This window comes from Leptopilina heterotoma, unplaced genomic scaffold (assembly GCF_015476425.1).
Source record: "Leptopilina heterotoma isolate Lh14 unplaced genomic scaffold, ASM1547642v1 Lhet_14, whole genome shotgun sequence".
Taxonomy (NCBI): domain Eukaryota; kingdom Metazoa; phylum Arthropoda; class Insecta; order Hymenoptera; family Figitidae; genus Leptopilina; species Leptopilina heterotoma.
Genome location: NW_025110859.1, coordinates 775,182 through 789,310, shown reverse-complemented (window position 1 = coordinate 789,310; position 14,129 = coordinate 775,182). Strand labels below are relative to the sequence as shown.

At 25.7% G+C, this 14,129-nt stretch overlaps 2 protein-coding genes across 3 annotated transcripts; one reads left to right on the top strand and one right to left on the bottom strand.

Moving 5' to 3' along the window:
* Positions 1 to 335: 335 nt before the first annotated feature.
* Positions 336 to 12,250, bottom strand: LOC122497992 (GDP-mannose 4,6 dehydratase). Of its 2 annotated transcripts, none has more exons than XM_043605454.1 (6): positions 11,841 to 12,250; positions 7,656 to 7,898; positions 7,285 to 7,477; positions 6,876 to 7,108; positions 6,565 to 6,780; positions 336 to 1,035 (listed from the first exon to the last, which is right to left on the bottom strand). In XM_043605454.1, exons 1-6 carry the CDS (start codon positions 11,892 to 11,894, stop codon positions 904 to 906), a joined length of 1,071 nt encoding a protein of 356 aa, XP_043461389.1. In that variant the 5' UTR covers positions 11,895 to 12,250; the 3' UTR covers positions 336 to 903. The 2 variants fall into 2 exon arrangements, with proteins under 2 accessions (XP_043461389.1, XP_043461391.1); XM_043605456.1 differs by lacking the exon at positions 11,841 to 12,250 and adding an exon at positions 8,052 to 8,197.
* A 306-nt stretch (positions 12,251 to 12,556) lies between these two features.
* LOC122497862 lies at positions 12,557 to 14,128 on the top strand. The gene has a single exon (XM_043605224.1). It carries the CDS (start codon positions 12,557 to 12,559, stop codon positions 14,126 to 14,128), a length of 1,572 nt encoding a protein of 523 aa, XP_043461159.1.
* The last annotated feature ends 1 nt before the right edge of the window (position 14,129 follows it).

Genomic DNA, 14,129 nt, shown 5'->3' with positions numbered 1-14,129 from the left:
CAAATACGAAAGACTTCGTTTTCAAACAGAATTCAAACACACACATCATCCTTCTCAGAATTTCAATAAATCCGTACATTTCACTTTCACAAAAATATGCCGTTCCGAGGAAAAATTTCGGATATTGCGACGAATCACTTTTATCTCCTTTTCTTTGAAAATTGGAAAACGGATATGGAAATGAAGGGACAAATATATCTGAAATTATGATAAAACAAACAATTTATTACACAAAAATTAAACGAAAAATTGTGCGATTCTTTTTCATTGAAAGAAAAACAAATCTGACTCTGTAAATACCCTAAAATATATTAAAAATTGTAATTTATTATCAAAGTCATCAAATTCATATTTTTCGGACTTTGACTTACAAAATAGACACGATAATTTGTATAAAGATAATTTCTAAGTAATAATTAATTTAATAATAAAATACTGTTAACTTATTTCTAATAAATAATTATAATATTTAAATCAACAAATGTCACTTAATATTAGAAATTATTCCTATAGTCATTTCAGTTAAAACAACTGAAAATTTCAGATAAAAACATTCATTTTTTCGCAGAGAAAAAATTGGAATGCAGTATAGCATATCTATAGTTTTTCATATTTTTCATCCTTTGGATATATCTCGATAATGCTGTTTGGAATATTATTACTTTCTTCTTTTAAAGAAGTAAAAAAACAATTAAAATTTATATAAAATAAATTGCACACTAAATTGTAAAACTTGTAAACATTAGAATTGAAAATAAATTGAAAAATAATTGAAAAAAACCTAACCTTCAATTCAATGTATACGGATTTGTACAAAAACAGTTACGTTAAAAAAAAAGACTGACCATTAAAAAAAATCAGTTTCTTTTAGAGAAACTATTGTCATTGTTTCACTTGATTCGTCTAAGCGTTTGGATTTTTCTTCATCAGCTCCAAGTCGGCATCCATCATGTCCTTTACGAGATCTTTGAAAGAAACTGTTGGCTCCCAACCGAGTTGGCTTTTTGCTTTTGAAGCATCGCCCAGAAGCAAATCCTATAAGTTTGAATATACTAAGAGATTTGTGTACACTAAATGCGGAAACTTATTAAAACTTAATCAAAATGAAAAACTATATTTTCTTCAAAAGTCAGCAAGCCTGTGGCCCCTGTGGCAGAGTGAACACAAAATGGCGGCCACTGCCCTATGAACCGGGCTTAACTTTAACAGCGTAACCGCAGTTTTTTAATTTAAATTTAAAACTATAATTGAAAAGAAAATTAAAAAGTGTAAACAAATTGTAAAATTATTAAGCAATTAAAATAGATTTAGAAAAATGTTTTTCCAAATGTTAACAAAAATAACTATTGAAACTATTTATCTAAACACAGGGCTGACAGGGCTCGAACTGGGTCCGTAAAGGGAGCGTTCACAAATGATGTCACGCAATTTTTCGGGATTTTAGACCCCCCCCCCCCCCTGTCGCGCAATTTCATGCAATTTCACATGTAAAAATACATTGTAACGTAATTTTACTAAAGAAAGATGAAAAGTTCGTAAATTGTACGAAATAATTTGGAGAATTTTACAGAAATTACAAATTATTGCGGAAATTCAATTATGTTCAAACATTTTTAAAAATACTCGTAAAACATTTAAATTTTACTTTAGAGAAATAATGGAATTTTTCTCTAAAATTCAATTAATTTAAAATTTTTTTCTGAATTCAATGATTTTAAATATCTATTATTTTAATAAAATTTTCCAAAAGAATTCAATAATTTAAAAAAAATTTAATAAAATTCTACGAAAACCTTTAATTATTTTCATAAAATAATAAAAATTTCACAGGAATTAAATTATTTACAAATTTTTTATAAATTTCTTCGCAATCATTCAACTATTTTCATAAAAATAATAAAATTTTTACAGGGATTCAATTATTTTCGTAAATAATAAAATTCTTTTTAGGAATTCAATTATATAATAATAATAATTATTCTTAAAAATTTTACTAAAACTCGTCAAAAGAATTCAATTATTTAAAAATTTATTGATAAAATTCTTTATGAGAATTCAATTTTAAGAAACATGCAATAATTATTCAATAAATTGTTTTTTTATATTTAAATAATTGAATTCTTGTAGAATTTTCTCATAAAAATTGATTTAAAAATGGATTTCATTAAAAATTTTAGATTTCAATTAAATACTAAAAGCAATAGAGCGAGAATTTTTAGAAATAATTGAATTTTGAAAAGGTTTCAAATTAAAATCTTTGAAAATCTAAATTTTTCATATTTTTAACTAACAATTATGTGGAATTAGTTTTTTTGACAATGTTTAATTGTGGATTATTTTTTTGAAATTATTTGAAGATTTTTTTTGTTAAAAATATATATTTAATTGAAAAATTTCCGAATAATTAAATTTTGTAAAATTGAATATTAAACAAATGAATTTGAAAATTCTCAAAGAACTTTTTCAAAAATTATTATTATCCAATAATGGATTTATAGAAGAATTTTTGGTTAATAGCACTAAAAAAATTTAATTTTTGAAAAGTTACAAATTATTGCAGAAATTCAATTATTTTCAAGAGTAAAAATATTCTTCGCAAAAATTAAATATTGTTCAAACATAATAAAATTCTTCTCAGGGATTCAACTATTTTCACAAATAATGAAACTCATCACAGAGTTTCAATTATTTTTAATACAATTTTAATTGAATTTCTCGAAAAATGGACCTAATTATTCTTAAAAATTTTATTAAAATTCGTCAAAAGAATTCAATAGTTTAAAAATTTGTTGATAACATTTTTTAAGAGAATTGAATTTTAAGAAACATTTAATTGTTCGAACATTATTTATTTTTGTATTTAAATAATTAAATTCTCGTAGAATTTTCTAATAAAAATTTATATAAAAATGAATTTCAGTTAAAATTTTAGATAATTGAATATGCAAAGCAATATAGCGTGAACTTTTAGAAATAATTGAATTTTGAAATTAATTTTTTTTATATTATTTTAAGTTTTATTTTCTAATATTTATTTAATTGAAGAATTTACGAATAATTGAAATTTCGTAAAATTGAATATTGTAAACAATATTTGAAAATTGATTTGAAAATTGTCAATGAACTTTTTCGAAAATTATTAAAAATAATCGATTAAAGGAAGAATTTTAGTTCTAAATTCTTGAAAATAATAATTGAATTGATGATTTTATCACTCGGTCTATTATATAAAACATGAAGAAATCGATCATTCCGAGTCGAAGACTCGGAGTTATCGATATCTTCATGTTTTATTATAGTTAATAATAGTTATGAAAAATTGAATTTATAGTGTGAAGTAAAATGATCTCTTGTTTGACTCGGACCGTATTTTTAAATACCTTCACTGGTTCGAGCTCTGTAAACACTATTTTTTATGTGTCGCTTCACGAAGAAAGTTAATTTACGTGGAAAAAATGTTAGATTACTGTTAATTTTAAAGGTTTTAAAATTATAAGGGAATAAATATTAATCGAAAAATGTAATAAAAACATTTTTGCAATTACTTTTATATTATTTTTGTAATCAACGAAAAAATATCTAAACTAATAAATTTCAAATCAAGAAACAATTTAATTGATTTTTCCTTTTTTTAAGAATGAAAAATTAGAAAAAGAATTAGAAAAATAATTCAGGGTTGCCACAAATATTTAAATTTATTTTTCCCTGACTTTTCCCTGATTTCCAGACAAAATTCTCACTTTTTCCCTGACCCTAAAAAATATTCTGATTCACTCTGAAAATTATTAGATACTCGAAAAAATGTTCTATTACATTTATTTACAAATTTCATTAATTGTAAAATTATTCAAAAACATCAATAATTAATATTTAATCATTATTATTTTTCCGTAGGAATTAAAATTCTTCAATACATTCAAATTTAAACCTTTTTAAAATTCAACAATTTATAAGAATATTATTACGAAACATAAAGAAGGCGATCACTCCGAGTCGAAGACTCGGAGTGATCGCCTTCTTTATGTTTTGTTATAATTTAAATAACCATGAAATTTTTCAAAAAAAATTAATTATTTACAAAAATCCTAATAAAATCCTTCGCAAGAATTCAATTATTTTTAAAAGTAGTAAATTTTCTCAAAAAAATTCAATTTTTTAAAAAAATTGTAATAAAATTCGTTGCAATAATTCAATTATTTTCATAAATAATAAATCGATTATTCGGTAATTGATTTTTCAGTCAATTTTTAAATAATTCAATAATTTTGACAAATTTTAATGAAATTTTTAAGAATAATTACATTTTTCGAAGAATTTGATTAAAATATTGTATCAAAAATTAATTAATATCCTGCGATGAGTTTCATTATTTATGAAAATAATTAAAAATCTTCCCAAAAATGTTATTAAATTTTTTCTAAAATAATTGAATTTCGGTGAAGAATTTTATTATTTATAAAAATTTTATAAATTATTGAATTCCTGTGAAATTTTAATAAGAATTCTATTCAAGTTTTTAAAAATAATAGAATTTTGAAGAAGATTTTTATTTTTTATATTCGATAACAATAATTGAAATTTTGACGAGAATTTAAAAAAAATTTTTTTAATAATTGAATATTGAAGAATTTTATTATTTATAAAGATAATTGAAATTTTGACCAGAATTTTTTACTTCTAAAAATAATTTAATTCTTCCAACGAATTTTATTTAAGTTTATAAAAATAATTAAATTTCGGTGAAGAATTTTACTATTTCTAAAAATAATTGAATTCTTGAAAAAAAAACATTGTTAAATTTTTTTTAAATAATAATTGAATTCTTGCGATGAATTTTATAAAATTCTTTTTAAATAATTGATATTTTTTGACAAATTTTTTGAAATTTTTTATATCAAATAATTGAATTCCTGTGAAAAGGAGGAGGGTCTATAAGACCTATTTTCGGCCTACTTCAAATTTTTATTTAAAAGCTTGAAATAAATTTTCCGCCAAAGAAAAATGATAATTATAATGATTGAAGGTTAAATGAGGGTGTTTGGAGAATATTAACCCTTAAATAATAAGGGTTTTCGAATAAAAAATGGGTAAAAAATAAGGGTAAAAAAATTTTCAATTATGAATTAATTGGCTCGAAACTTGTTACTCAGGGGTTTTTGGGGTCGCTGATTACGAATCTGGTGTTAGTTTTTCAAAATTCAAAATGGCGGATCCAATATGGCGCACGACTTTTTTAAAACATGAATTAATTCGCTTGAAAATCATTACTCGGGGGTTTTTAGGGTCGCTGATTACGAATATGATGTTAGTTTTTCAAAATTCAAAATGGTGTACGACTTTTTTAAAAAATGAATTAATTGTCATGAAAATTGTCACTCGGGGGTTTTTGGGTCCTGGATTACGAATCTGATGTTAGTATTTCAAAATTAACATCATATTCGTAATCAGCGACCCTAAAAACCCCCGAGTAATGATTTTCAAGCGAATTAATTCATATTTTAAAAAAGTCATCCGCCATATTGAATCCGCCATTTTGAATTTTGGAAAACTAATACCAGATTCGTAATCAGCGACCCCAAAAACCCCTGAGTAACGAGTTTCAAGCCAATTAATTCATAATTGAAAATTTTTTTACCCTTATTTATACCCATTTTTTATTCGAAAACCCTTATTATTTAGGGGTTAATATTCTCCAAATACCCTCATTTAACCTTCAATCATCATAATTATCATTTTTCTTTGGCGGAAAATTTATTTCAAGCTTTTAAATAAAAATTTGAAGTGGGCCGAAAATAGGCCTTATAGACCCTCCTCCTTTTATTATTTATGAAAATAATTGATTTATTTCGAAGAAATTTATTAAAAATTTTGTAAATTATTGAATTCCTGTGAAATTTTGCCAAGAATTTTATTAAAGTTTTTAAAAATAATTAAATTTCGAAAAAGAATTGTATTATTTATAAAGATAATTGAAATTTTGACGAGAATTTTTAAAAAATTTTTGAACATAATTGAATTTTGCAGAAGAATTTTATCATTTTTAAAGATATAATTGAAATGACCAGAATTTTTTTTAATTTTTGAACATAATTGAAATATTACGAAGAATTTTTATAACTTTTGAAAATAATTGAATTTCTGGAATTATTTTTAACTTTTCCAAAATTCAATGTTTTTTTAGTATTTTTAACTAAAATTTTTTATCAATCTAGTATTTATGAAAATTGTAAAAATTATTCATTAAATAATTTCTAAGTAATAATTTTATGATAGTTCTTGTAAAATTAAGTAATTTAAGAAGAAATTATTGTCTGAAATAGAAAAAATTCAAGGTTTCGTATTAAAATTCGTGATAGTTTCATAGTTTACGAGGCAAAAAAAAATCAAAATTCAGTTTTTTCATGAATTTTTAAAATTCAATTTTTTCCAGTACTTTTACTAAAAATCCCTGACTTTTCCCTGATTTCCCTGACTTCCCTGACCTGTGGCAACCCTGTTAATTAAAAATTGTTTTAAAATTATTTCTTTGTGCTGGTAATAGAAGGGGAAAAAATTGATAAATACCACTTCAGTTGGACGAAAATGTTTCGGATCGACTCGTACCAAAACATCTCCAGTTTTCACGTCTATTCCAACTTCATTCAAACCTTGGCCCTCCCATTTTATTGTCCGTCCGACGTATTCAAATGCAGCTTCGACAAATTCTTTCACACTATGTGTCTCACCTGTTGCGATAACGAAATCTTCAGGAACTGATTGTTGAAGCATGAGCCACATAGCCTGCAAAATAAAAAAAAAATGTTAAACAATTTCTCTGAATTAATATTATTATATCACTGATAAATTAATGTTTAGACAAAAAAATTTTTGTTTACCTTCACGTAATCTTTGGCGTGACCCCAATCTCGTTTCGAGTCTAAATTTCCCAGCACCAATGCATCTTGCAATCCAAGTTGAATTTTTGCAATGGATCTCGTAATTTTTCGAGTAACAAAATTTTCTCCTCTCCGTGGACTTTCATGATTAAAGAGAATTCCATTGCAGGCAAAAATATTGTAAGCTTCTCTATAATTTACAACTATCCAATAACTGTACAATTTAGCACAGGCTGTGAAAAGAGTTAATTAATTAAATTTCAGATAGTCGACTAAATTATTATTAAATTGAAATATAGCAAAAAAAAACCTTCTTTCTTCTTAAATTATTCGGTATTAAATTGAAACATTGCAAGAAAAAACCTTTTTTCTTCCTATGAGAAAGTAAAAGATATAAAAAAATATCTACCGTAAGGAGAACGAGGATAAAAAGGTGTATTTTCATTTTGTGGCACTTCTGCAACTTTTCCATAAAGTTCAGATGTCGATGCTTGATAAAATTTTATTGATTTTTCCAAGCCACATGTTTTAATTGCGTCCAATATTCTCACTGTTCCAACAGCGTCAACCTCAGCAGTATATTCACTTAAATCAAAGCTTACCTGCAAATAAAAGAAAAATTTATTTCAAAATATTCCAAAATGAAAACAAACAATAAAACAAAATGTCAAAATTAACACATTTCAGAAAAGAAAATAATAAAATTTTCCTCTTTTTTCGTTCTCTTAATAGAAAATTTTAATTCAAATTATTTGAGAAAAAAAAAATATTTTGTCCAACCTTAACGTGACTTTGAGCTGCAAGATTGTAAATCTCAGTCGGATGAATCAAGGAAATGAGTTTAACTAGACAACTGGAATCCGTCATGTCTCCGTAATGTAATTTCATTTTTTCTTGTCGATGACATTTGGGATCTGCGTACAAATGTTGAATTCGTGTTGTATTAAAAGAACTCGATCTTCTAATCATTCCATGTACTTCATATCCTTTCTCGATCAGAAATTCAGCCAAGTAAGAACCGTCCTAGAATGTTCATTTTTGAAATTTGAATATTCATATTTTATATCTTAATCATCGTAATTAATATTAATATTTATTATTATGTACTATTAATGATAATAATAAAAAATATAAAGTTTTTAGCATACAAAGAACATATTTATGTATTTCACTTACAAAGTTTACGTTTTCTAAATGTCTATAAAATTTCGAAGTGTCTATTCCGTCAGCGGGCCAAATAAGTTACTTTTTTTTATTTGACCCGTCACCCCACTTCCATACATTTTAAGACGGGCCAAATAAAAAGTAGTTTATTTGGCCCGTCAGATAACAAATTAGCTGTAATTAATAACAATAGATTATTATTATTATTATTATTATTATTATTATTATTATTATTATTATTATTATTATTATTATTATTATTATTATTATTATTATTATTACAAATAGATTAATTTAATTATTATTAAAAGTATTATTTACGTGAATTTTACAGGTAATGTATATTATTAATATTAATTAAATCTTAAATTTTATTTTTAAAATCTGAACTTTTACTTTTTGATTTAAATGGACTGAAAACATTAATTAATATACTGTCACAGGCTTCTCACTCATCTACTAAAATCTACTATTTACTACTTTTTATACGATTTGCTACTAATTGGATACTTTTTTTTAGATTTGTGACACTAAAAGCTACTTATTCTCTTTTTTTTAAATTTGCACTACTTTAACTTCGCTGATTGTTAAAATAAGAAAATTATTCTTAAAAATTTTAATAAAATTCTTTTAAACGATAGAATTATTTTCAAAAATTTTTAACGAATTTTTCACAAAAGATCAATTATTTTTACAAATAATCAAATTCTCTTAAATTCAATTACTATAAATATCTACTATTTTATTATAATTCAGGCCTGGGGTCGACTTTAATACACAATAGTCGATTAAAAATACAAAAAAGTCGGAATAAAGTCGTTTAACAAACATTTTATTTTGTAACTGTAATTATTGACCATGTTTTTTTAAACGTTATTAAGGTATAATATTTTAAAAAAATTATAATAAAGAAACTCTTAAAATTAATTTTTAAAAAATATTTTTAAATAATTTTTTAAAGATAATAGATATAGTTTTTCAATTATATATACCTACAATATACAATTACAAAATTTCCAAACAATTGAATTCTAGTAAAATCTTTTAAAAAAACCGCTGCCAAGTAGTATATTTTTTTATAATTTTGGTGCTCATTTCATGAACACTTTACTTCCTCACGGAGATAAAAATAATAGAAATATATGAATAACTTTTTATAAATATGGTAAAAGTGATTGAATTTTGAGTCAATCAATGTATTTTTAAATACCCTACAAGATAGTTACAATAATTTAATAGTTAAACAAAAATTTTCAAACAAAAAAGTTGAGAAAATGTCATTTTTCACAATTTTTGGTTTTTAAAATACCAATAATTTCGAAATTTATTATCGAATTAGGTTCAAAAATAGGTCAATCGAAGCGTTTTTTAATGCTCTACAAGTTGATAACGATAATTTTAAAGTTACTTCTACTTTTTTCAACAAAATTTTCAAAAAAGTCTTATTTTCCAAAATTTTTTATTTTTAAAAGTTTAATAACTTTGATTAATATGGACGAAAAATGTTCAATTAGGGCTCAAAAGATGCGTCTAAAAAAACTATACAAAATCATGGAAAAACATTTATAGGTGTCCTAACATTTTTTTAAAGTAATGGGCAAAAAACGTTTTTTTGCAAAATTAAAAATCAAAAAAAAATTTAGTTGAACTTTATTAATATATCAGAAAGTACTCTCACTTTATGTCCGCACGTGAGATCTACAATTTAAATAAAAATTCAACCCAAAAGCTCTTCATGATTTCGAGATATTGATGAAAATGTGATGTTTACACACACATACACACACGTACGGAATGACATTTTTTAAAAATGTCATTTTTGAACTCCTGAGGTCAAATAACATAAAGATATGTCAAAAAATCGAACTCGAAAAATTTTGGCATTACAATACTTCCTCTATGAGGAAGTAATTTGATAAAATCTTTTCAAAACAATTGAATTTTGGTAAAATTGTTTAAAAATAATTGAAATTAGACAAAATCTTTTTAAAATAATTGGGTTTTTGAAAAATATAAAGTAAATAATCAAATTTTTGAAGAATTTTAATTATAAATGTAAATAATAATAATTGAATTTCTTAAAAGAATTTTTGTATAATTTAAAACAAAACTAAATAATTTTTTGAAGAATTTTAATTACAAATTTTCAAAAGATTGTTTTTTCAAAAATTTTTTAAATAATTCTGAAAAATTTTAATGTTTGTGTTATTTTTTTGTACATAAGTATTTAAATTTTGGGAATTATATTATTGAAAATAATTGAATTTTAAAAATTTATAATGAAAAAATTCCAACCTATAAAAAAATTTTCACAAAATTTGCAAAAGTTGATTTTTAAAAATTGTAATACATAATAATAATTTGTCGGCTTTTCGACATTCGAACTGGGCGACTGAAATGTCGAATTTTAGCGTACCAAAACCGAACACAACTCGGTTCAGTTCGAATTTTGTAGTAACTCGAATGTCGAATATTCGACATCCGAACTGGGCTAGTTCGAATGTCGGTTTTTCGACATTCGAACTAAGCTAACTCGAATGTCGAATTTTCGACATTCGAACTAGGCGAAAAAATTCGAACTGTTCGGTTCGAATTATTTTGCACAGCTCTATAATTATCTTCAATTAAACTTTTCAAAATTCCAATTATTCTAAATCATTTTAATTGCATATTTCGAAAATTTAATTAGAAAAAATTATTCAAAAATAATTTTTGAAAGATTTGTCTATAGTTATTTTTCACACTAGAAAAATCGAAATAATTTGCAATTTATACTAAAAATTTGGTATTGTGTTCCAATATTTGGAAGAAAAGTCGAAAAAGACGCAATTTTTTTTAAATAAGTCGAAAAAAGTCGCATTTTTTAAAAATAGTCGAAAAAAGGCGAAAAATTCATAATATCCGAGGCCTGTATAATTTCACAAATGAATTTAATATTATTTACAGGGCTCGAACTAGGTCCGTAAATTTGCCTCAAGTCCGAAAAAGTCAGTATTTTTTTAAAAAAGGTCCCTAATTTGATTGAGAAAAGACGAAAAATCTGTAAATTTTACAATATAATTTAAAGAGTTTTAGAAAATTTTAATAAAATTTGTCGCAAGAATTGAATTTTCTCATGAGATCTAAAATTCATCGGAGGAATTCAATTACTTGTAATAGAATTTTAACAAAATGTAAGAGACTTGAACTCTTTTTTTAAAAAATTAATTGATTTTCAAAAGTTTTTAATATAATTCTTTGAAACAATTCAATTTTTTTAATAGTTGTAATAAAATTCTTCGCAAGAATTCAATTACTTTATAAATAATAAAATTCAATTACTTTCAAAAATAATAAAATACTTCGCAGAAATTCAATTAGGTCTAAAAATTAAAAAAAAAATTCTTGTCAATAATTTATAATATTATGTACTAAATGTTTATATTTATGGTAATGTGTATATCTCTTGTATTTTTACTTTGAGGTTAAAATATACATTACCTGTCAAATTCACGTAAATAATACTTTTAATAATCATTAAAGTAATCTATTTGTAAAAATAGTAATAATAATAATCTAAATAATCTATTATTAATTACAGCTAATTTTTTATCTGATGGGCCAAATAAACTACTTTTTTGACTTGGCCTGTCTTGAAATTAATTATATGGAAGTGGGGTGACGGGCCAAATAATAAAAGCAACTTATTTGTCCCGCTGACGAAATAGACACTCTGATAAAATTTATATTCAGAACTGAAATACAAATAGTCAATAGTTTATTATTTTATAAATAAAATCAATAATAAAAGTAGTTACTTACTTGACCAGTGATTCCTGTGATTAATGCAACACGTCTGTCGATTGTTGCTGCCATTTTTAGCTCTCTTGTTTATTAAATTATAAAAATTAATTGCCAATGTCAGGAATGTCAATTTGTTAAAATAGTTAAAAAATTATCTTAAATGAAACGTAAGCATTCTATTAGATTACACCCAGTGCCACGTACTTCCGCATCATTCGTGTATTTAACTTCAATTTATCATACTACCGGTGTGGAAAATAACAAATAATTTTTAACAATTATTTCAAATACCACAATTCCTCCTTCAATTGCACATTAATACTTCTATTTATCCCTTATGCACAACCCGATAATTAAAAAAATAAAAACTTAAATGCCGGTGTTTATGTTTTGGTTTGCTAACATTGTTAGGTTATGTTAGGTCAGTGGCAATTTGCGCATGCGCGGCGCATTTGTCCAAAGCCCCATTTCCATGAAATTAACATCAATTCCTTCCCAACCCTGCTAAAATTCGTTTGTGTTTGTGTGGTACCCCTGCCTGAATGGTCCAACTTCAAAGAAAACTAGTCAAAACTAGTTCTCAAAATATTTCAGGTAAATCGATGTGTTTATTTATGAATAACAAGTTTATTTAAACTCTTAAAATGTCTTGTGAAAAGTTAATATATAATGTCCTCGTTTTTCACTAAAAAGGCAAATTTAGGGGAAAAAAAATTGAAATTAACTAAACTAATATGGATTACTTTAGTCAGACTTGCAAGTTTCCCTGCTTTCGTAGAAAAGTTCACCCCCTTTTGGATGAAGAACTCAAGAAACGTATAGAAAATTTGGAAAAACTTATTCTTTCCTTAAGACCCGATGGCAAGAATATTAAATCCGTGAGAAATAGAAGTTTACGAACACTTCTCAAAATTCTACAGCAATCATCCGATGATCAATTACAATTGGAAGATCCCAAGATTATTGTCAATTGTTCAATGAAAATTTTCACTCAATTCGATGATAGTTTTTGGTACATTGACACCTGTGGATGGAAACGTCAAAAACGTTATCAAGAAGCAAAAAATGGTTATATTCACCTTTTGAAAATATACATTCCAATAAAATGTAAAGAAACTGTTGAGATTGTCATGAATCATCTCGACAATGAACGACTCTGGCAAATTGAAGATTTATGTTCGGAAATAATTTGGCAATTAATCGAAAATGGCGCTCATGGTGCAATTGTTGCTCACGCCTTGTGCGATAAAGTCGAGCAGCAAATTACCGTAATCGAGAATGCTCGGGTAATTATAAAAACACTCTATGAACTTCTCGCTGTTTACAAATGGCCCCAAACTGAAGAAACTGTCACGTTTATTGAGAGACTTTTGAAACTTTATCTCCAAAGTTTACAAAATCGTTCCAATGTTGAACTCGAATACACGGTGTTTACCCGAGGATTCGAACTTTGCATTCGTTATCTCATAAAACAAGCTTCTAGTTCATTGATTCTTATCTTTATCAATCGAATGTGTTTCTGGTCAATTAATGAGAATAAAAGAAATTATTCGATTTTGGATTTTGGCAGCACTTTGGAGTATGCGGCCTATATGCATGAAACTGATCTCTTCGAGAATACACTCACTCAAGAATTATTTCCCCTCGTGGTACAAATGATAAAATCGTCAAATCGTCTTGTCAGTCTTCTCGGCAATCGTGTAATGCAATATCTCATCGACCGCGGTGAAAATCGATTCCTCTTCGACACGCCAAAGATTTTCTTCCAAAATTCCCGATTTCATTTGAATAGCAGACCATATCGTATGGAGGACAAGGCATTTCTGAAAAAACATCGCCAGGACATTCACGAATGTCTATTAATGAGTGTCATCAATCACTGCTCATATCGGTTAAATCTCGAGACAACATACTGTACAATTTGTCTAATTGCCGTCGAAATTCCCTGTGGCTTCACTGCAGCATCCTTGGCGTGTCTCACAATGACAATTCAGGACAAAATCATGTCCCATGGAAATTTTCATCGTGAATCCGTCTATCACGTCCATGTCCTAATTATCTCCGTAATGTCACTTATCTGCTGGTTACATCAGGCCGAGACATTCTATGAATACGTGAATAAAATCATCATGGAGAGAGCACAATGGGCCCCGTATCTAAATCCACCAATTCAATCGCGTTACAGTTTCGCGACTCATCACGTACGTTGGGAGAAACCGGAACTCTTCTTCATCGACTGGGAAGTGCGTTATGGACTTTGGAAACGTTTTCGTGATCGAAATTCTAGGATCGTTAAACCAGAATGAG

Excerpts from the sequence above, each read along its gene's own strand:
- LOC122497992 (XM_043605454.1), bottom strand. The coding sequence starts at position 11,894 with ATGGCAGCAACAATCGACAGACGTGTTGCATTAATCACAGGAATCACT. Across the intron at positions 7,478-7,655 it reads CAGCTCAAAGTCACGTTAAG|GTAAGCTTTGATTTAAGTGA; the intron begins GTTGGACAAAAT and ends TTTTATTTGCAG. Across the intron at positions 1,036-6,564 it reads ATTTTCGTCCAACTGAAGTG|GATTTGCTTCTGGGCGATGC; the intron begins GTATTTATCAAT and ends TCAAACTTATAG.
- LOC122497862 (XM_043605224.1), top strand. The coding sequence starts at position 12,557 with ATGGATTACTTTAGTCAGACTTGCAAGTTTCCCTGCTTTCGTAGAAAA.